This window comes from Lepidochelys kempii, chromosome 8, assembly GCF_965140265.1.
Source record: "Lepidochelys kempii isolate rLepKem1 chromosome 8, rLepKem1.hap2, whole genome shotgun sequence".
Classification (NCBI taxonomy): Eukaryota; Metazoa; Chordata; order Testudines; family Cheloniidae; genus Lepidochelys; species Lepidochelys kempii.
In genome coordinates, this window is record NC_133263.1 from 97,741,301 (window position 1) to 97,765,464 (window position 24,164).

The 24,164-nt window shown below is 41.5% G+C and overlaps 1 protein-coding gene across 6 annotated transcripts in view; it reads left to right on the top strand.

Moving 5' to 3' along the window:
• The window catches only part of RAB3B (RAB3B, member RAS oncogene family), a 133,693-nt gene that overhangs the window by 20,708 nt on the left and 88,821 nt on the right, over positions 1-24,164 (top strand). For all 6 annotated transcript variants that reach the window (XM_073357747.1, XM_073357743.1, XM_073357745.1 and 3 more), the window contains one exon: positions 867-1,094. In XM_073357747.1, coding sequence (XP_073213848.1) covers positions 867-1,094 — 228 coding nt within the window. The remainder of the gene's footprint in view (positions 1-866; positions 1,095-24,164) is intronic.

The window sequence follows — 24,164 nt, forward strand, 5'->3', positions numbered from 1 at the left end:
GTAACTCTTCTCAGTTGGCCCCAGGGCCTGTATCCTCTGGAAACCCAGAGGGGTAGTATAACCTGTCACAATGCCATTGACAGTTCCTCTGAGCCATTCCATTCCACACACATGCCATTTTTATTAATTACTATTTTGAAAGCAGATAAATAATGGATGGACTTAGTGAGACTTTTTTTTTCTTCTTCAGTATTGATAGGAAACTTTAAAAGATCCTCTCGAGTGATAGACAACCCGCACACCTAGCACAGTTTGGTATTTAGGAAATGCTAGTTTTCTCCAGTAGTCGTTACTGAAACTATTTCTCTTTACCTGCCCACTGTAGCTGCCTAAATGAATTGTCCCAGCTGCCAAAGCTAGTGCATTGTAATGGAGATTTCACTTCTCAGCAGCTTATTGAAGTACGCTGTAATTTGAATAAGAATGCTGTTTCTCTGTTAATATTTGAAAAACCTAAAATCACCAATTTATTCCTTTGATGAATCCAGATCTGCACATCACATTTATAGCCTGGGCTTGAAAATTACACATGCTCTCAGCGTCGGTGCTGTGCATAAGCAGATTAAGCAATTACTTGGGGCCCCACGTTCAATTTTTTAGTATGAGTTGTGTGTAGGGAAGCCCCCCTCCCCCCCAATATTCCTGATTAAGGCCTCCAGCAGTGGGCTAGAGTTGCCTCTATATGCACTGGTACATGTTGGAAGCTAAAATTAGGCCCCACATAAGTGATTTCAAAGTGTATTTTCCCCCACTTAAATAAAATACTTCAGAAAGAAGGGATACATGCTAAGCATTAGGTGCTGAGTTGAGGACAGTTAACACTAAACTACTCTTAAATTTTCTCTCTGTCATTGTCATTTTCTTAGATGGCTTCAGTAACAGATACCAGATACAGACACAACGATGCTTCAGACCAAAATTTCGATTACATGTTCAAACTCCTGATCATCGGCAACAGCAGTGTGGGCAAAACATCCTTCCTCTTCAGATATGTTGATGATACTTTCACACCAGCTTTTGTTAGCACAGTCGGAATTGATTTCAAAGTGAAAACTGTTTACAGGAATGACAAGCGGGTGAAATTGCAGATCTGGGTAAGTGCTGGAACTTTCCAAATATTCTATTTAAACCTGAGCAAAGATATACCAGAAAAAGTCATCATAAATGCTAAGCGCAAAATAATTTGAAACATTTGGCTTTTTGAAAGTAAATTTTGGATTATTCTAGGTTGATTATTCATAGGGTTTTGTGTGGTTGTATCTTTTCCCCACCCTTGGAGACTCTAAATCTGATCAGCTCATATCCACCAAATATATTTGCATCTTCCTGCAATATTGCACCACTGAGCAGAAACAGGTGAGTTCACTCCAACTACTGAGGGTCCTCCCACAGATAGCTACAGGGCATGAGAGTGTGTGACACGGTGTACCAGGCTCAGAGGCCCCCTGCTGGAGGCCTCTGGGTCCTATCACTGGGGCTCAGTGTCTGTCACAGAGGTCGCGGAAGACATGGATTCCGTGACTTTTTGCGACCTCCATGCTTTCTGCAACTGCCGGTGTGGCTGGTCTCAGGGACCTCCTGAGCAGTGGTCCAGGGGCGGCCCCCAGCAGCTGGGGCTGCTGGCCCTCTGGTCCCCACCCCCAGCAGCAGCTCCCCAGCTCCTCCCAGAGCAGCACTCCCCCAGGATTTAGTCATGGATCAGTCACGGGCCATCAATTTTTGTTTATTGCCCATGACCTGTCCATGGGTATTTTTAGTAAAAATACCCATGACTAAATCGTAGCCTTACCTATCACACCTGTCACAGAAAAGGAACAGTAGAGAAGCCGTCCAAGTGCCATAGAGAGACTGCGCGGGAAGCAGCCATTGGCCACTGGGGAAGTGGCCTGAATATTTGACACACCACTGGAAGGGGTCCTGAACTGTTAGTGGCCCAGCTGGAGAGCTGGGGCCAGAAAGTACCAGAGTGGGCAAAACCATTGCCTCCAGAGAGGAAGGCCTGGGGGTACAGCTCAGAACCAGGCCTGGCACTGTGTAAAGACTGAGAGGCCTTGTGATAGGTCTCTGTTGGATTGTCTCTGTTCGTTTTGTTTGTATTACCCATAGATTGTGTGGGACTCAGCTGGAGGGCTGAGTCATTGAAACTGCTGACAGGGTCATAAGAAACTGAAAGAGAGTAAAGGCACATGCATGTGGCCAGGGGGCACTCGCGAGAGGTGGGTGCCACCCCATTAAAGGGTGCTAAAAGCCATCTCTGGTGAAACCACATCAAATGTTAACTGGCAGGAGAGATTCATACAGAAACCCTGTCATAGAATTTCTGCAATGAGCCAGAATTTCACTGACAAGTCAGCAAAAGATCTAAGATTCCTGAGCAACAGAGTACAGCACAGGGCTACATCTAAGCAACCATGCTAGGAGTTCATCATGTTTCTTTTATGAAGGGCAAATGTTTTAGAAACATTTTTTATTACACGTGACAGATGACTTGAAAAGCATTTATGCAGCAAAATTGATCCTGATAGTGTTTAACCCTTCAAATACCCCAGAAAATTTGCATTCAAACTGTGTTGGAAAGCTGTGCTCAGGCTTTTGTGTTCTGAAGAATTACAAAGCACCCACTTGGAATTCCCTAGCAAAATACTCCCATTTGTATTAAATACATGAAAAAGATACCAAAGAGGGAGAGATAAGAGCAGCTATCAAACCAACTTCCAGAAAGCCAGCTGCAGCAGCTTAAAATGGTTCTCTGTATAGCTTTGTCTCCAGACTAATTAAACAGAGGCACTGGATATAAGGTTTTAGAGTAGCAGCCGTGTTAGTCTGTATTCGCAAAAAGAAAAGGAGTACTTGTGGCACCTTAGAGACTCGCAAATTTATTTGAGCATAAGCTTTCGTGAGCTACAGCTCACTTCATCGGATGCATTCAGTAGAAAATACAGTGGGGAGATTTATATACCACACAGACTATGCTTACAGCTTGTGCCACACACTCTCAAAGAAACTGCGGAACCACCTGATCAACATCCTCTACAGTAAACAGGGAAAGATTAAGAATGAGCTCTCAAAACTGGATACTCTCATAAAAAACCAACCTTCCACCCAAACTTCCTCGTGGCTGGACTTTACAAAAACTAGACGAGCCATTTACAACACACACTTTGCTTCTCTACAAAAGAAAAAGGACACTAAACTATCTAAACTACTACATGCCACAAGGGGCCACAACAGTGGTTCCCTTAACCCACCCAGCAATATTGTTAATCTATCCAACTATACTCTTAGCCCAGCAGAAGAATCTGTCCTATCTCAGGGCCTCTCCTTCTGTCCCTCCACCCCCACGAACATGATACAGTTCTGTGGTGATCTAGAATCCTATTTTTGACGTCTCCGACTCAAGGAATATTTCCAACACACCTCTGAACAACATACTAATCCACAGAGACCTTCCTACCAAGACTACAAAAAGAAAGATTCTGGGTGGACTCCTCCTGAAGGTCGAAACAACAGACTGGACTTCTACATAGAGTGCTTCCGCCGACGTGCCTGGACTGAAATTGTGGAAAAGCAGCGTCACTTGCCCCATAACCTCAGCCGTGCAGAACACAATGCCATCCACAGCCTCAGAAACAACTCTGACATCATAATCAAAAAGGCTGACAAAGGAGGTGCTGTCGTCATCATGAATAGGTCGGAATATGAACAAGAGGCTGCTCGGCAGCTCTCCAACACCACTTTCTACAAGCCGTTACCCTCTGATCCCACTGAGGGTTACCAAAAGAAACTACAGCATTTGCTCAAGAAACTCCCTAAAAAAGCACAAGAACAAATCCACACAGACACACCCCTGGAACCCCAACCTGGGGTATTCTGTCTGCTACCCAAGATCCATAAACCTGGAAATCCTGGACGCCCCATCATCTCAGGCATTGGCACCCTGACAGCAGGATTGTCTCGCCATGTAGACTCCCTCCTCAGGCCCTACGCTACCAGCACTCCCAGCTACCTTCGAGACACCACTGACTTCCTGAGGAAACTACAATCCATCGGTGATCTTCCTGAAAACACCGTCCTGGCCACTATGGATGTAGAAGCCCCTCTACACCAACATTCCACACAAAGATGGACTACAAGCCGTCAGGAACGGTATCCCCGACAATGTCACGGCAAACCTGGTGGCTGAACTTTGTGACTTTGTCCTCACTCATAACTATTTTACATTTGGGGACAATGTATACCTTCAAATCAGCGGCACTGCTATGGGTACCCGCATGGCCCCACAGTATGCCAACATTTTTATGGCTGACTTGGAACAACGCTTCCTCAGATCTCGTCCCCTAATGCCCCTACTGTACTTGCGCTACATTGATGACATCTTCATCATCTGGACCCATGGAAAAGAAGCCCTTGAGGAATTCCACCATCATTTCAACAATTTCCATCCCACCATCAACCTCAGCCTGGACCAGTCCACACAAGAGATCCACTTCCTGGACACTACGGTGCTAATAAGCGATGGTCACATAAACACCACCCTATACCGGAAACCTACTGACCACTATTCCTACCTACATGCCTCCAGCTTTCATCCAGACCACACCACACGATCCATTGTCTACAGCCAAACTCTACGATACAACCGCATTTGCTCCAACCCCTCAGACAGAGACAAACACTTACAAGATCTCTCTCAAGCATTCTACAATACCCACCTGCTGAAGTGAAGAAACAGATTGACAGAGTTAGAAGAGTGCCCAGAAGTTACCTGCTACAGGACAGGCCCAACAAAGAAAATAACAGAACGCCACTAGCCGTCACCTTCAGCCCCCAAGTAAAACCTCTCCAACACATCATCAAGGATCTACAACCTATCCTGAAGGACAATCCATCACTCTCTCAGATCTTGGGAGATAGGCCAGTCCTTGCTTACAGACAGCCTCCCAACCTGACGCAAATACTCACCAGCAACCACACAACAGAACCACTAACCCAGGAACCTATCCTTGCAACAAAGCCCGTTGCCAACTGTGTCCACATATCTATTCAGGGGACACCATCATAGGGCCTAATCACATCAGCCACACTATCAGAAGCTCGTTCACCTGCACATCTACCAATGTGATATATGCCATCATGTGCCAGCAATGCCCCTCTGCCATGTACACTGGTCAAACTGGACAGTCTCTACGTAAAAGAATAAATGGACACAAATCAGACGTCAAGAATTATAACATTCAAAAATCAGTTGGAGAACACTTCAATTTCTCTGGTCACTTGATTACAGACCTAAAGGTGCCAATTCTTCAATAAAAAAACTTCAAAAACAGACTCCAACGAGAGACTGCTGAATTGGAATTAATTTGCAAACTGGATACAATTAACTTAGGCTTGAATAGAGACTGGGAGTGGATGGGACATTACACAAAGTAAAACTATTTCCCCATGTTTATCCCCACCCCACCCCCCACCGTTCCTCAGACATTCTTGTCAACTGCTGGAAATGGCCCACCTTGATTATCACTGCAAAATGTTCTCCTCCCACCCCCCGCTCTCCGCTGGTAATAGCTCACCTTAAGTGATCACTCTGGTTACAATGTGTATAGTAACACCCATTGTTTCATGATCTCTATGTATATAATCTCCCCACTGTATTTTCCACTGAATGCATCCGATGAAGTGAGCTGTAGCTCACGAAAGCTTATGCGCAAATAAATTTGTTGGTCTCTAAGGTGCCACAAGTACTCCTTTTCTTTTTACTGGATATAAGGTTAGTTGAAACAATGTGTTATCATTTTCCAGACATTTCTGGCCAATAGAAAAATGGCAGATGCACAGTGTTCTAATTAATCCATATGCAATGGATTCATAACTAATCCTTTTGTTTCTAGATTAAAATATACCACTGTACAAAGCACATCATTCTGAACTACTGCCTTCCTGATTTGCGAGTGGAGGATTTTTTTTTTAACTATAGCATTTTCCTTAGTAAATAATTAATTTGATCTCTTATGTCTTCAGGTGCAAGGTACAACAGATTTAATAGCAACACAATCTTTGCCATGTTGCTAGATTCTGGTAATAAAATAAAACTGATATATAGGTTGGCACAGATCTAGCTGTGAAATAATTTGATTTAGTGTTTGGGTTATGAGGATATTTCAGAGTTTAAAGCCATTACCAAATTAAACATGTTTCTCCTCCTGTGTTTGACTTTATTACAGGACGTCATGTCCCTGCTGTTAATGAAGTCTGTAAAAGGAAGACAAACTCAATAAAGTTATGTGAGGTTTATCTAGAACATTCTAAATAAAATTTTGAATTAATCAAAAGTTTTAAAAATATGTTTGAAATCTTCTGGAAAAGCCTTAAACCTGAAAAGAGATAATATACCACTTTTCAGAGAGAAGTCACTAAAATAGCAGGATTTGTAATATTAGAGTATTAACAACATTACTGTATGTTGACTTAAAAGACTATTTTAGAATGAAAAATTAAGTACTTAACAATTCCAAGGTGACATGCTTTTATTTGTATATCCCTTTCACAGATCCATAACATGAACCATGACTTAAGAGTTTTAACAAAGATTTTAAGTAGGTACCTTTTAAAACCACTTAATATTTCAACCTATTTTGAGCTCATTTGCTCATGTCATAAACCTGAATCTGTAATCTGAATGTAAGCATCAAACTAAGCACGGTAGTGGTGGCTATTAACAGACCAAAAGCTGAGCCCTTACAAGGCACAAAATGCAACTGAGTGCTCGTAGGTGGATGAAAGAAATTGTTTTCTTATAAATGTATCTCCTGGTGTTAATTTTACTACTTTTCTTTTGAAAAGTGATTTATAGAGCCTACATTAGGCTCTAATCTGCTTAAAAACTGATGGTACCACTCCCCATTGATTTCAATGGGACCATATGCAGAGAAAGGTACTACTCAATGTGAATGAGGGAGCAGGGTCAGGCTTTTCTTTGTATTAGTGCATGAGAAGCAGAACAATGAGTGAAACTGACTATAAACAAAATGAAATTGGCTATTAGCTATGAAGGGCAAAAAGTAAACAAACAGTTTACATCTTGAAAAATAATTGGAAAATTCTTTGTTTTAATAATGCAAAGTGTATTAGCAACAAAGGAAATAAGATATCTTATTTTGAAATTTGTGGGACCTGATTTTCTAGTGCCTTGAATCTTGTGCAGTTGTCTACATCTTTGTGAAGTGGGATGTAGATGTAAGGCAAAGGAGAATTAGGCCCATGACTTTTTACCTTGACAGTGTCTTTGGATAATGATGGGTGAAATTTATCACTGTGCAGAGTCGGCACAAAACCTACACACAGGGTGACTAGATGTCCCAATTTTATAGGGACAGTCCTGATATTTGGTTTTTTTTCTTATATAGGCTCCTCTTACCCTCCACCCTCTGTCCCGATTTTTCACACTTGCTGTCTGGTCATCCTACTTACACATGACTTAAATCCTATTTTGAGGGTGTAAGTAGGATGGGACTTAAAAGGTGCCCAGCTCTTGTGCTGGCCTTCTGCACGGGAATGAATTTCATCCTAAATGCGTTAGCTGTAAAAGTAGCCCTTGACTGATTTGGGGCATCAACACCTTCGACCACTTAACTTGAAAGAGCACATTCACTATACAGATATGTCTACACCAGCAGCTCTCCACTGGTGCAGGTGCACTGGGTTAGAACTAATAGAAGCTTAATAAGGCTTTGTTGGAGAGTTAAACAACACAGTAGTTAAAACCAACTGAGCCCTGCTGAAACTAGAGGCTTCTGGCCCTGTGGATCTGTTCCAGGAGAGGATTATGGGTCTGATGTTGGATAATATAAACAATGGCCAGGCATGTGGTATTCTGGATTAAATGAAACCCCATTGGAAATTTAACTGTTTTACTTTGTGGCTTTCCGGACAAGGTCATGCTAACTTTTTTCTTTTTATTTATATTATGGCCAATGGAACTTAGCAGCAACTCTTACTTGATCAGTCTTAATACGTTATTATTTATTGATTTATTTACTTAATTATTTATAATTTATTACTTAATTATTTCCTACTGTAAGAAGGATGATGCAATTATTTAAAGAACACTTTGAGTTTCCTTTGTGCGCGTGCGCACACACACACAAAATTTCATGGAGCAACATTGTTAGGGACTATGATGTTCTCTGCTTTCCCAAGGCTACATCATTCAATAGGGCTTCCTGACTGTCAAACTGAAAAAGATGGCAGACTGGAATTGTAGTGGCACTCGAGTGGCTATCTATAAAAGTTTTATCTGCTATCATGTGGGACATGGGGGAGGAAGAAATCCAATTGTAGTGAGTGTACCTCATAGTGATTATTAATCACTATGAATCAGAATTATTAGAACCTAGAACCACTCCCTCTTGGTGCTTATGGGGTTTGCCTTTTGCTTACATTGATCAAAACAATGGAGAATTTGGTGGGAAGCTCACTTTAGCAGTAGTTTCTTTGATTTTTCTTTTATGTTTTCAAAGATGAGAGAATTTCATACCTTTTTTGAGTGCCAATCAGTAAAGACCGTAAAAAGCTTGCCAGTCAGAGACCATTTTAACCTGGCTAATGTGCTTTGGCATTAAAATGTCTAGTAGAAATTGATCTGTGTTTGCAAGATGGAGATCTTATTTCTGTGCATGTTTGTTTTAGGAAGTTCACATTTTATGCACAAAGATTTAATGATTAGTTAGGTGTAATGATCAATAAAGGAGGGCCCTTATCAGTCTTTATAACAGGATTCCCCATAGCTGTTCTAGTTTGAGACAAGAATTTAATAAATGCTCCTATTTGGAAAATATTTGAGATCCGTGAATAGTGTTTTTACTTTTTGGGTTGGGAATAGGAGGAAACATATTAAAGAACAAAAACATCAATAATATTTTTAAAGACAAAATTGCTTTGTAAAACTTCTGTTACTGGAGTGCAAAATGGCTTATTTTGCCCTGAGAGGGAATAAGAAATGTAATCATTAAATTCAGTAAAAACAAAAAAAACCCCCACACCTCTGTGTACTTTGTTGTATGCACTGTAATTTTTACTCATCCAGCATATTGTTCTGCTTTTATTTATGAAGGTCGTTTTGTACAAAGGGTGGAATAAATTGCTTTAAATCAAAATTTTCCAGAAATGAATTGAATTGGTGAAGGATAATGAATAAGCCATTTTGTGTTTTAGGATTTCTCTATAAACACAAAAAGAAAAGGAGTACTTGTGGCACCTTAGAGACTAACCAATTTGTTTGAGCATAAGCTTTCGTGAGCTACAGCATCCGATGAAGTGAGCTGTAGCTCACGAAAGCTTATGCTCAAATAAATTGGTTAGTCTCTAAGGTGCCACAAGTACTCCTTTTCTTTTTGCGAATACAGACTAACACGGCTGTTACTCTGAAATCTATAAACATAGTTCATAAAAGCTGGTTACTGTGTATTCATTTATACCACTGGCATTTTTTAAAAAAAACCCCGCGTATCAGAAAGAACCTCATCTACTGCATATTTGTAAGAAGCTAATTTATAACCTTGCCATAAGTGTGTTTCAGGATTACCTGTCTCTTGACAAACAGTTCTGTATTCCCAGAGATATTAATTACTGATCAGAAAGGAAAGCCATTCTATTTGCGGTTATGGTGTTTCCTCATTATTTAAAAAAATAAATAAATCACAGGGGTAACTTTGTACATTCTTAACAAACATAGACAGCTACTATTTAGTACTGTGTTCAGGTTGCCTAGCAGCCAGTAAAAGGCATATTGTATAGATCCAGAGGGATGTCGCATGAATGAATGGAAGTAATTTTGATTTTAGGAAGGGATGGTGCAAGAATGGTTTTATTATTCTTTAACTGGTTTCCACATGTTTAATATGTTTATGTGACTATTGGTTTAAGTCACAATGGATATGTGATTCCTTGGGTTAATGGCACTTAAATGGTATGTAGGCCTGTGCTAGCAAAAGAACAGGTGAATTTCACTCCAAGTGCACAAACTGAAATTTGTGTGTGTGTGTTTGTTTTTTGCTGATTTTTCAGTCATGATCATCTTAGATGTTGCTTGTAACTGTAGTAAGTACAAAGTTTTCATATAGAAATGTAATTTTAAACTTGATGGTGTCCTTCTCAAAATTAACAATTCTGCCTACCAATTAATAACCTGTTATTGTTACAAGTAATACCTAAGATTATCAGATAAGAAAGACATTAGAGAAAACATTTTTTTTTAAATTCAATGTGTTTATTTGTGCATTGGACAGCACCTTGTCTTCATTCAGTTAGTCAGTTTCCCCAACTCTTTATGTGGATCTTTCACACAGCAGCCAGGGGAGAGAGGGAAAAAGGTCGTGTGTTTTAAAAACAAATAATTGTAAAAACCACAAAAATGATGTGACATTAAATGTTATCCCTTTCCTCCCCCCTTTGTTTGTCTTGTCTATTTAGATTGTAAACGCTTTGGGGCAGGGATGGTCTCTTGCTACGTTTTTGTACAATGGCCAGCACACTGCCATTCCATTCTCAGTTGGCTCAATAAAAGTGGTTAATAATAATTATAAGCACGATAAAATGAGCTAGGGGATTCAGCAGTTGATAATATAACTGAGGCTCTCTATACTTAAAATGCTGCAGTGGCATGGCTGCAGCGCATCAGTGAGACACATACAGCGATGGAAGGGGATTTCCCATCGCTGTAGGTAATCCCACTCCTTGAGAAGTGGTAGCTAGGTCGATGGTCAAATTCATCCATCAATTTAGCATGACTACACCAGTGGCTAGGTCGGCTTAACAATGTCTCTCAGAAGTGTGGATTGTTCACACCCCTGAGAGGCATAGGTATGGCAATGTAACTTTTCAGTGTACACCAATCCAGAAACTATGTTTAACTCTCCCATTGAAGGAACGGTTAGGTCTACCCTCAAAAGTTAAGTGGACCCAGCTACATTGCTCAGAGGTGTGAAAAATCCACATGCCTAAACGACATAACAGAGCCGCTCTAGCCCCCATATAGACAGTTTTAGGCCAATGAAAGAATTCTTCCGTCAACCTAGCCACTTAGGGTGGTGGGTTAACGACGCTGACAGGAGATCCTCTTCTGTTGCTGTAGTGAGGGGCTATGCTGAAGTGCTACAGTGGCACAGCTGTAGATTTTAAATTGGGCATCAGATTAAAAGGCAAAAAGGACTTGATATTCAGATGGACAAAGGATCTTTAGACTCCAACATGATTTCAGGATGCAGACGAACAGACTCTGAGGGTTCTAGAAAGTTTACAGTTTATTCCATTAGCAGAAGTTTTCCCAGTGCTAAACTGGCGAGACCTTTAGTGGGTATTAATAGCTTTGATGAATGTTAGGGAGAGACGCATTCTCCAGCACTCATGCACAGCTGTGAATAAGGTGAAAAGTAACGTCGTTCTGTTTTTGTGGAAAGGGTGCTGGCAAATCGAAACCTGACAACCACTAATTAAGCTGAATAGCTGTTTCCGTTTTTTAAAAAAGCAATCCAGCTGTAGTTGCCCGGAAGGCAAATATGTAATATTTTAAAAAGCCATTTGCATTAGTTGTCACTTGAATGATAGTGTTACTATGGAGCACACCTGATGGGGAGGAGACTTCAAGAAGTAATGCTGATAATTAAGTTAATTTTTCTTTTTAAAGAGGTACAAATAGAATGTCATAGTGCTTAATATAATTGTAAACTGTAATATTTTAATGTTAATTATACACTTCCCCAAGAAGATAATTATGCATTTTGGATGAGAGAGTCATCTGTTTCCACAGCTTCAAGTTCCCAATATATTTCTGATAAATTCTTATAAAAACCTACTCTAGATTAAATGCTGCTATCAACTTGTTTCTCAAAAAGATGCAATGATTCTCTATTTTAACAAATGTATGCAGTATTATGAATGACTCTAAAGATAAACTGGGCCTGATTCTGCCCTCGTACCACTATATCTGAGCAGGAACTCCATTGAAGTCAGTGGTGTGACAGGATCCCCGGGGTGCAGCCTGGAATTGTGGGACCGCTGTGCCCCCTTAACTCTCCAGCTTGGGCCGTCTTTCACAATGCTTTGCTAACCCCTCCAGGTGCTGTTATAACTCTGCACAACCACATGTGGAGCCCCACACCCAGCTAGATTTCATGAATGTTCCCAGAGCCACTCAGGAATCTCAGAGAGAAAGGCACCAGCTGAATCCCCCCAGCTCCCAGCCTTGTACCTCAGGAATATACTATCTTGTAAGTTTATTAATTGGTTCACCACTTCACCAATGGAAAGTGGATATACACCAGCCTTTGTAAACCTGAGCAGCTTTACCAAACACTTCAGGCAAAGTGGTAAAGATAAACAGTAAAACAAGTTTATTGACTACAAAAGATAGATTTGAAGTGATTATAAGTGATGGCAAAAAGTCAGAATGGTTACCAAAATAAAATAAAATATAAGCACGGAGTGTAAACTTTCAACCCTATTAGATGGGGCAACATCTAGATTAAGCAGTTTTTCTTACCGCACTGGATCTTGCAGTTCATAGTACACAGGTTTCATCCTTGAAACCTGGGCCAGTCTCCTCTGAGTGTCTTTGTTGCTTGCAGTGTAGGTGCGGGGAGGAGAAAAGGGCCAAGCATGGGGCCACTGTGTTCTGTTTTATACCCTCAGTCCCATGTACTTGGAGAACATAGGTCCAGGCATGTTTGGGTGGGGATTGCTGAGTCCCCAGGAAGGTTGAGCAATTCCCCTGGTGTGGCCTTATGCAGATGAGTCATTGAATTGTAATTCCCTTGCTTGACAATGGCTGTTGATGGTTGTTTAACACCCACCCAGACATTGGTTACTTTTCTTGCTGTTGTCTCTGGGGAGCTAATATCTGGCTGATTCCCCAGCTTACAGCATGTTTTAGTGACAACCATACAACACAAGTCTCATAACTTCCTACGCACTAATGATATACATATTTAGATAGAACAGTGACTTTCAGCAGATCATAGCCTTTCCCCTCATACCTTACATGGCATGCTTTATATGCAATATCACAATTATATATACATTAGGAATATGGGGGTTACAGGGTGCTCCCCTAAGATATAGAATGTCACAAGTGGATTTACACCAGTTTAACTCTAGTTATCAAAATCAGGCCCCTCTCATTTAATATCCAGAGAGAGAAAATTAAAATGGCCAAGATCATGACTGACAAAAGAACAAATTGGCCTACATAGCAGAAGGAAAGGATTTAAAAAAAACCCCACATCTCATTGTTGCAGCATTAAAAACTCTTTGGGTCATGAGAATGAAAAACATCTAGGCTCCATGGACATAAGAAAGAATAACCATGTTTCTGATTAAATATAAATCAAGCCAGTAGTTTTATTAAACAAATAAGCTAAGGCCTTTCCTTAATGGTAGTGTCCCAAATATTGCTGTGGCAGGAAAGAACCTGATAGAATTAAAATAACAGGCAAAAATAGCCTGGTAAATGTCACAGAGAAAAACACATTCACGTGTCTTTGAAAAATGATAAACAAAAGTGCTAAGTATGAGTAATACCTACAATTAGTGAAGAGAGAGACCTTGTATGCTGCCCTGAAAGGTAAGCTAGCTACTAATGAACACTATATAGAATTGTTCCTCTTCAAAACACAGCATAAACTTTAGCTAATGCAGCCCCACAGCATGCTAGTGAAGTAGTTAAATAATGTTATACGGATTTTACAGAAGAGGAAAGTGGGGAGGAAGGGAAGTTAAACGTCAAAGAGGAAGTTAGTGGCAGAGCCAGGCTTATTATTTTATTCATACTCTGTATTTTATTGATTATTTATATAGTATTATCATCATCCATAAGCTGTGTAGTGGTTTGTATAGTGACAGTGGATGTAGAAGAGTCACTGCCAACAGTTTGTAAGTAGCTATTCTAGTGGCTACATGTGCCCTCCAGAGTGAAGGATGGGTGTTTGAGAAGAGCCAGGCTGATTTCTGAGGTATGCCATTTCTCTGACTGTACTGTGAGTGAGTGAATGGTCAGAGTATTGATAACCAGTCATCTTCTATAAGTCACACACAACCCATTTCAATCACACTGCAGTTCAAGGAGAGTCCCACAACTTCTACATCTTAAGTAAATCCCTCAGGGAAAGCTAACATGGGCTAAGCTGCTGAGCCAATGCAAACATAGGGTGAAGAAGCAGGTGGACCCGTAAATCAGCACCTTTTTACTCCTTCTTCAGGAAGCAGCATTGGCATTTTCTGTGCAGAGGTATTTGTTTCATTGAACCCTGCCTAAGGAGTACCCGGCATGGGACAGACAGCGAAGAAATAGTACAAAACCAATTAAATCTGAGTATGTAGAGTACAACAGGGGTTTTCCCTTGTAGCTGAGTCCTTTCTTTGGTGCTGTGTATTTTTGTTAAATCAAACCTGTAACTTAAGACCTCTGAGGACTGGGACCCAATTTTTTAAATAGCTTTTTAACACACACATCAACAGAAACAGAGAGAGCTTCAACATATAGCTTCCTCAGCTGTCTACACTGAAGTTCTCACTGGGATGTTGTCTGGGCAATCTCTGAATTTCCTCTCTAGTCACACCCAGGCAAGGGCAGCAGGTTAAGTAGACCTAACTCTTCCACCTTCCAAACAAACCCCACTTCTTTAACCACTGATGAATCACTAGTGGAAGTAGCGATAGCAGAATTTCTTCCTCTGGCTCTGAAAGTGTTCCCAGTCCAGAAAGGTTCCAGGCCTAGTTCTCTTCATCACCTGGACTGCCAATCATGAGACTGGCTTATGTACCACAAGATTTTTAAAAAATAATTTTGAGGGTCTGTCCTTTTTTTGGTGTTTTCTGGTTTTTGAGCTTTTATGATTCACGTTTACAAGCTTTTTCACCGCAACCATGAGAGTTAGAAACATACTTTTTAAAAAAAAATTACAGTTGAAATTTTCACATAATAAAATAGCTATAGGAGCTGGAGCTGGAGCTTACCTCCCCCCCCCCCAGATTTCAAAAGACTCATAATAAAATTGCGAGAGTTGGCAACAGTGCCTCACATATATTAAACCCTTCTAAGTAAATGACATAATTTTGAATGACTATATATAAAATGTAGTAAGGGATATAAACTAAGAAAACAAGTCAGAACTGGAAAGTAGCTTTGTATAGTTTGTATAGTATACATTAGGTGAAAATGTAAATCTGTGGGTCTGGGGCCAATCTGTATAAATACTTCTGTTTACCCTGAATATTGATATTCATTACCGAACTGCCATTAGTTAATGTTTGTTCAATGCTTTGGAAATATAAAGTGTTATCTAAGTAGCGATGGGCTGAGAAGGTTGTATCTGGACCTGAAAAGGTCTGGGCTGAGGTTCCGGGGGTTGGTCTGAGACTGATTCAGGGATATGGGTGAGGTTACAGTCTAGCTGTTTTCATGAGATTTCAATCAAAATTGGCAGAAATATCATAAAATCCGCTGATCATGTAATATCTCTGCCATTTTGGGCTGGTCTCATGCGATTTAGACTGCATCCAAACTGGAACAGGAAAACAGTCCCCTTCAACTTAGAGTCAAAACCATAGAGACTGATTAGGACCGGGTTGGGCAAACTTTTTGGGCCGAGGGCCACATCTGGGTGGGGAAATTGTATGCAGGGCAGGGAGTTGGGAGTGTGGGGTGTGGGCGGGGATGTGGTGTGCAGGAATGGGGTCAGGGCAAGGGATTGGGGGAAAGGAAGGGTGCAGGGTATATGAGGGGGCTCAGGGCAGGAGTCCAGGAGGGGTGTGGACTGCGGGAGGGAGCTCAGGGCAGGGGGTTGGGGTGTAGGAGGGATGCGGGGTGAGATGGGGCTCGGTGCAGGGACGGTACAGCAGGGGGCTCAGGGCAGGGAGTTGGGGTGCATGGGGGTGCAGGGTGCGACGGGGGGCCCAGGGCAGGGAGTTGAAGTGCAGGCAGGGGGCTCAGGGAAGGGAGTTGGTGTGCAGGAGGGGTGCGAGGTACAGGCAGGGGGCTTAGGGCAAGGAGTTGGGGGGAGGGGTGCAGGAAGGGTTCGGGCTCCAGCCTGGTGCCACTTACCTAAAGCATCTCTGGAGTGGCAGCGGCATGCACTGGGGCCAGGGCAGGCTCCCTGCCTGCCTGCCTGCCTGGCCCCACGCTGTGCTGCTCCGGGAAGCTGCCAGCACCATGACCCTGCGCAGCCCCTGGGGGAGGGAGGGGGGCACAGGGCTCTGTGTGCTGTCCTTGCCATGCCTCCAGGTACCTCCCCCGAAGTTCCCATTGGCCATGGTTCCCCATTCCCAGCCAATAGGAGCTGCGGGCAGCGGTGCCTGGAGGCAAGGGCAATGCACAGAGCCCTCTATTCCCCCCCCCCCCGACCCCCAGCCCCAGGGATGTGGTGCCGGCCGCTTCTGAGAGTGGCGTGGGGCCTGCGGCACCATGGGGGGTAATCCTGCAGGCTGGATCCAAAGCCCTGAGGGGCCGGATCTGGCCCACAGGCCGTAGTTTGCCCACCCCTGGGTTAGGATCTAGGGATCTGAACCCAAAGCCCCTCAAAATTCAAGAGGATTCAGATTAGAGATTCCAGTTTTGCCCTATCTTGGTATGTAAGTGCTTAGTATTGTCATTATTACTATATTTCTTTAATAAAAACACAAAGATGTAGTTTCATGTGGAATGATCACAAAAAAAATTATAGAATGTATTTTTTTTCAGAAGCAGAATAATCCCTTATGTTTAATTAAATAAAATACAATATCTTCTTTTACATAAGTTAACAGGCTTTGTCTTTACATTAAGATGTATATAAAAAAACTTGCAGGAAAAATAAAAGTGAGTACATGTACAAAGCATGGATTTTTTTACAGTCTTTCAGTAAGAAACCCTGTAAATTAATGGTTTTGCATCAACTATGCAATTGTCCTATTTTAAATATGTATCTGCTTATGTTTTGGACGCTATTGTATTGATCTAACAACTTAAGCTTGCTGAGTAGGGCACTTTTGTGTATGCACAGTTAAGCAGTTGGCCTGCAAGATTTATTTCTGTTTATAGTTAATTGCCCCAATCCCTTTGCTATCTCATTATAAGCCTCATGCTGTAGTGCACTGAGAAGTATGGGCCAAATTAAACCCTAATGTAAGCTCTGCTGACTGCAGTGAAGTTGTTCCTGCTTATACCAAGGTTGTTTTTAACCTTATTACAAGCTACAACATCTTTTGCCTTGCTACTTTGACTATCTCTTTGCATGGTGAATATGAATGCAATATATTTGCTCTTTCTTGGTTCACTTCAGTACAATGACTCTTGTAAAATCATTCCAATATCTCATCCAGGGCCATATAACAAAAAGGGGGAAGAAGCAGAATGCAGATTCCAGTACATTATTATTTTATTGAAGAGGTGCTAATTGACTAAAGGTACAGACCTGTTCTAATGAATATGGTCTAATGTTAATTAGCTGCCCAATAGGAAAAGAGCTCTATTGAAAATTTTCTGTAAAAAATCTCTAGTAGGTTCCAGTTGGACAACTTGACTTTTGAACAGAACAATTGATCTACTGGCAATTGGGGTTAGTGCTTCTACAATAGAAACCAGGAGAGACCATGAAGGATTCCAATAGAGTTGAGTGGAATTTTCACGAGGGAGTAGATAAGGGAGTAGATATGTTTTTTCCATAGTGACTGGCAATTCAAAGTCTCCAAAAATATTTTGCTATCATTGACGATGATTATATTGTGTCTGGTGGTGGGTCTGAACCAAACCTCTCAGATCCCAGTGCTCTCCCTACGTTGTTTCAGAGTAGCAGCTGCGTTAGTCTGTATTCGCAAAACGAAAAGGAGTACTAGTGGCACCTTAGAGACTAACCAATTTATCTGAGCATAAGCTTTTGTGATCTACAGCTCACTTCATCGGATGCATTCCGATTCATCAGATGCTGTAGCTCACAAAAGCTTATGCTCAAATAAATTGGTTAGTCTCAGGTGCCAGAAGTACTCCTTTTCTTTTTGCGAATACAGACTAACATGGCTGCTACTCTGAAACCAGTAATTATGACCTAGTTGCAGGAAGACATCTGTGTCAGCCTAGGCTGCTGGTAAGGTAGACACTTGGTTAGTTCCCATGGTTATTAAAAATATTAACTATGTTGTTTGAGGCCACAGACCATGTTTAGGACCAATTATGTTACTAACTGGTCACAAACTCAGTAGTACCATTTATAAGGTAGACATGGCCTTTGGAGCCGCTGGCTGTCTCATTGGGCTCCTTGGCTTTTGTCACAGGTTGGGCTTTGCCATGTTCCCGCCTAAGAAATTTCCAGATTGGAATTCCCCCCTTCAGATGGTATCATTGTTCCTGTGACCCACACATTGTATTCAAGTGACCTCTGGCATGTATTGTGCTTGTCAGGTACTTTCACCTGGGCTGATAAGTCCATCAGCTCATTGCTAATTGTACTTCAGATACCCTTTGGCTCATTACTAATTTATGTTTTGGAAATTGAAATGAAACAAAGAAGGAATGAACATTAGAATTCTCAGAGAGGGGCAGCCTTCAGGGGAACAGAGGGATCTGTTGTGTTTTGGGGCTGTGGTGTTTTATTCATGTAACAAACTTCATACTACATACCACTCAAAATGACTGTGCCCACTATGTTATGAAAGGAAGGGCCAATGTTGTTGGATTTCCTCATGCCATAAGGCCAAATTCTGACTGTCCCTGAACAATGGCAAAACAACATACAGATTTGCACTAGTGCTAGAGTATAAAGTGACTGATTGTCATCTCAATACTGTCTTCTCCAGAAAATTGCAGAGAGATCATTCTGTAGTTCCTTTGGGACAGGAGTGATGGAAGGAAGTGGGCAAGGGGTGTGTGAGAGAGAGAGAGAGAGAGAGAGAGAGAGATGTACACATGTGAATTACCAATATGTATAAAAGAATATTAACTACAGGTTATTCTGACTGCAGGGAATGAGAGAATAAAATGCACAAAGTGTCTGTGTGTAGGACTGTTTTTGACATTATATTCATGTTAACTCTGCTTTTGCAGTGTATGTCTGAGTCTGAAGAAGGATCTTGTTGCTTCTTCCCCATTTGGCCCATAGATTGGTGGTAGTCCTCTGGGGTGCTGGACAAAGTAGAGGATATTCTGAAGTTTCTGCATGTTTTAGTGCCATGGTAACTGACTTGTTCTCCATTGACTACCAGTTGGGTGTGGAGCTCTTCCCAGATGTATAGGGAAAGAAACATTCTGAGAACCAAGTAGTGGTGGATTGGCATCTGTGTGAGGTCTGATGGACCCATGCAAACTTTTCCTTACCAAGTGGTTGTCTCTTTTTTTTTATTATTATTATTATTTATTTATTTATTTATATATTATTCTGCAGAACTCTGTTTGTTATGCATTTCCAGTCTAGAAATTGTTTTGCCTTTTGCCTTATTTGGTGATAAAAAGGACACTTTTTTTCCCATTTGACTTTACAACCAAGTGCCAAGTTGCTTGTTTACTGTACATCCCACTCTCGCTTTATGAATCCCTTCTATAGTGTTGTCCTTTCCTGTAGTTTTTACTCAGATTGGTAGTATCCATCCTGAGTGAAATGATGTACCACCTGTATAAACATTTTTGTATGAATTGTGAGGAAAGCTCTTGCAAACAGTGGCATTAGCAGAGTTTGTATTCGTGAGTTTACATAGGAGTGAGCAAGATAAAGAGAGCGGAAAATATAGAGAGGAAGTCAACTCATCCTTTTGATTCTGTTGTTCTGACAGTAATTTTAGGCACCTATTTCTGGTCCGTCCATAATCAGATTTATTTTTATAGAGGACATTTTGTGAGTGGAAAATTTTCTGATAGCTCTGTGTCAACTGATTGCACAGAATAATATCACTGGAAATTTACAGCTGGGCAAGGCTAATTAAGGAATTTATTTTCTTTAAATGGAAGCTATACCCATCAGTTAATATCCAGAGCTCCCTCTACAATCATAGATTGTCAGACTTTGGGCCTGGTTATACTCTTATTTACAGCATGACTGACTATATTGATGTAAGGTTGTAAAACAGGTGTAAATGAGAAGACTCAGACCTGCTAATGTTTTTATTTCTTTAAAAGAGTGGATCCCACTTCACTCCTGTTGTAACTCCGTTCATTTCAGTGCAGTTACAATAGGGATGAATCAGGCTCATGGATATTAATTTACAAAATGCCCAAGTCTGACCTGTGGTATATAGAAATAATGCTCTACGTGCTAACACTCTATTCTTTTTGGAGTAACCCAGCTGTGCACCATCTGAGTGCAGGGGAGAAATGGAGGAGCAACACGCTGTGTTTGTTTCTCCATTGTTGTGCACCTTGTGCTGTCTTGTGCACCTGTATAGAGTGGGTATAAAATGCTAACTTCCTGCTTTGGTAGCATTTTACACCCCCATGTACTTACTTTTGAAGGTGTAAATGACTGACTGACAGATTAAAGGCAATGGAGAACCAGGTCTCTGCTTTGCAGGAGCAGGTGTGGAGCTGCTTAGGGACTGGTGGGAGAGTTTATTTTCCCTGCAGTTACATGAGCTAGTGGGGACTGCCTCTCCATGTATGCATGTTAGTGATGATACTAACATGAAGAGCTGGTTTCACAGTCCTAGTGTGTGTACAGTAACTCCCTTATTTCTAGGGTGCTGTAAAGGAGCCCCCTCTCACAGATGTGCCTCCTTGTGGCTAGATCTGGTAATTAGGGGGCACCATACAGGGTGAAAGCTGTCAATGGCTGCTCACACTATGGTGCCCCCTCTCTTTGTGAACCTCCAACCAGGTCGCTGTACAGTCCCCTCCTTCTGCAGTATCAAACTCCCACCAGATAAGCTGCCCAGCTGCTACCTCAGACATCTCTCCATTTCACTTCTAGGTCCTGTGTCATTTCCCAGTGGGAAACCCTGGACTGCCCACAACTCCTGGGTTCTAGCCCTGGGACCCCTATGACTAGCAATCCAGGTCTGCTCAGTCTCAGTCCCTGTTTTCCGGGGCTCCTTCCTACCCCACCTCTCTCTGTCTCTGGGTTTACCACCAGACCTTCCTCAGGGCTACTTCACCGCTCTTGATCTCTTGCCAGACTCCCTAGTCCAAGGCAGACTCTAAGGGCTTACTCTCCCCTGTATTGCCTCTTTGTCCCTGACCAACTCCCTATCCCTCTGGAGAGTGACTACAGGCCCCTTGCTCTCTGCTTCCTGTCTTTATAATCCTAGTCCAGCTCCTCCTTCAGTTGGTCTTTGTCTGCAATTAGACTTTATCAGTCCCTGGCTCCTCTTCAGGTCCAGCATATAAGGTTAATTGGCCCCTTCTGACCCACATTAACCTGCTCAGGGCTTGTGTGGGGTGAACACCCATTCACAGGTGCCCATGGCTGAAGGCTTCTGCTATGCACCTATCATCATGTTCCAGGGTGCAATCCACACCAGTGAGGGGCTGTGTCACTGCCTGGCCTGCAACCTTGGGTGCCTCACAATGCTTTGCTGTTGTAACTCCCAACTTGGTCCACTCACAAATAGCCTGCCAGCATGCAGGTCACACTTTGAGTGTTGGTGTATAGCTGCAGCCCTGGTCCAGCAGCTCTGGCCCCAGTGGCCTGTCAGCAACACACCAGTCATGCTCTGGCTTTCACCAGCCTGGGTTACTACTTGCAAGGTGACCCCAACACACTCCTAATCCTGAATTTTCTCAAAAACATGTGTTCTGCACTGTCCAGCCCTTTTCTGGACAGTTCAGATATTAAAAGTCTGTTGCCTCTGTAAAGAGCCAATATTCAACAGCTTGCTACTTTAACTGGACTTACCAAACAGTTCAATTTAAACCCAGCACTGGATTGTTTTAGATTAAAAAACAAAGCAAGTTTATTAAAAGAAGATAGGGTTTTAAGTGAATTCAAGTACCAGGTATTAAAGTCAGAAATGATTACAAGAGAAATAAAGATAAAATGCTTTCTAGTAGCTAAAACTTAATAAGCTAGACTTAGATCAAGGCAAAATCCTTACCACATGATCCCAGCAACATCGCTTACCAGATTCTCAGGTCAGGATCTCTCCCCAAAGTCAAAGGGCTGGTTCCTTTGTTGTCTTAGGGGTGTGTGTGTGTGTGTGTGTGTGAGAGAGAGAGCGAGCGAGCGCTTGGGGTTTTCTTTTCCTGTCCAGTTAACCTTTGAACTGGATTTTTTTTTGAGGATTACCTCTCAGAGCAAAGTTTATTCAAACAGTAAAGGGTGCAACATGGAGTCTCATGGTGAAGGAGGCTCCATGTTTTTTCTTCTTGCTTGTGTTGCTGAAATGCAAATTTGCTTTGTTGCCTGTCATTTCTTCTCCCTGCTGTCAGGAGGGCCCTGTTTACTACGTTATATGTAAATTGAGGTAAACACACCTTTCTTCGTTCAGGATGCTTCTGCCTGGGTATAGTTTGGAACATGTGCTAAGAACATCATACAGGAGGATTTCATAACTTTACATTTCATCATGATATTATCGACTAGTGAGTTATTAGTTTTCAAATGATACCTCACATGGCATATTTATTATAAAGATTATTGCATTAGTGTGTAGTTTATGAATATAGGGGTGCTTTTGGTCACAGAAATGTTATACTACTTACAAAACCACAGTTTTAAAGAACTGGAGGGAATTGTTTGTGGTTGTCAGAGAAAAAGTTCTGACTGTGTGCACCCTGTATATAGAGAGAAACTAATAAAATACTTAAAATGATCTAAGATGAAACAATATTGAACAATTTTATTTACTGTGTGTTTCTCCCCTCCTCCAACTCCAGGATATTGCACCAACAGTATAATACAAAAAATTAAAACATTATAAAATACCTGGGGCTGATTCTAATCTCTGATGCTGGTGTAAATCAAGAGTGACTCCATTTTACTTAATGGAATTACATCAGTATTAAACACGTGTGGAACCAAATCATGCCTTTTATATTTTACCAGGATTTTATTCTAAGATAAGCAAAGTATTATTTTTAATAATGGGGTGTGGGAAAGTTGAGCCTTTATACACAAGGCTCGATGTTGATTAAAATGGATAACAACTCAAGGAAGATATGCCCTTCACTGTTGTTTTCAAAGTGTGATGGGATGGTTTGACTTCCCTTCAGGAAGATCCGAGTCCTACACTACCAGGGCCAGTGTAGAGAGAGCTTGGTCACCTGCCTTTGTAAGGCATGATGCTGGGTTGCAGGGTCAGTGATATCTGAAAGCAGATGCCCACTGGCGTGAGGCTGAAAGTGGGGAATATTATAGACTCTGATTCAGGATAGCTCTTAAGTATGTACTTAAGCACCTTTCCTGACCAGAGATGTTTTCCTGAATGTGGGCCTTGGTTTAAAGTTTCTCAGGGACTTTGTTTGGCTTCTAGTGACACAGGCTAGTTGACAGTCAGTACTTAGTGCTGAAAATAACAATGTTTCTATGCTGAAGTTATTTCCAACTGTTGTAGTATAATTATGTTTCTCAGTCCTTTTGTCTGTTAAAGAGCCACTTATCCATATTACTTAAATTGGTCCACCTTTTATTGGTGTTGCCTTCATTTTGAAATTTATATTGCCGGAAAACTAGACATTGCAAAAAGCTGTAACTGGGGTAAGCTTGTGAGGGCTGCCTAGTCTCCATGAGGTTTTGAGGCTTTGAAATGTACTTAGAGCAGTTTTCTTTTACTTGTCTTGGTAAATAATTTATTGGGGGCAGTCATTTAAACAAAATCTTCAAAGGAGAAAACCTGTATAAAGTATGTTTTCCCATATGCTGTGCTTCTGTTTACAATGATCAAACTTGTTCATACGGTTTACTGACTAAATGATCTTATGGTTCTCATTGTAGACGCTCTCTTGCAGATATTTAAGAATTATTTAAAGTAATCTTGCCAGGCAAAATACTGCTTTATTATGCGCATGGATAACCCTACTATACCATCAAGAGACCCTGGCAGAAATCCAAATAGAACAAATATTTCTTCGGTTTAAAATCAAACTCATATCTTCCTTCTTTTTTAAAATATAATTTTCAATAATCTTCCACGTAAATAGGGAAATAGCATTTTCCAAATCCTTACTCTCTGAAAGAAAAATTTTGTCTGAGTAAGTAAAGGCTGCAAAATATGGGCTA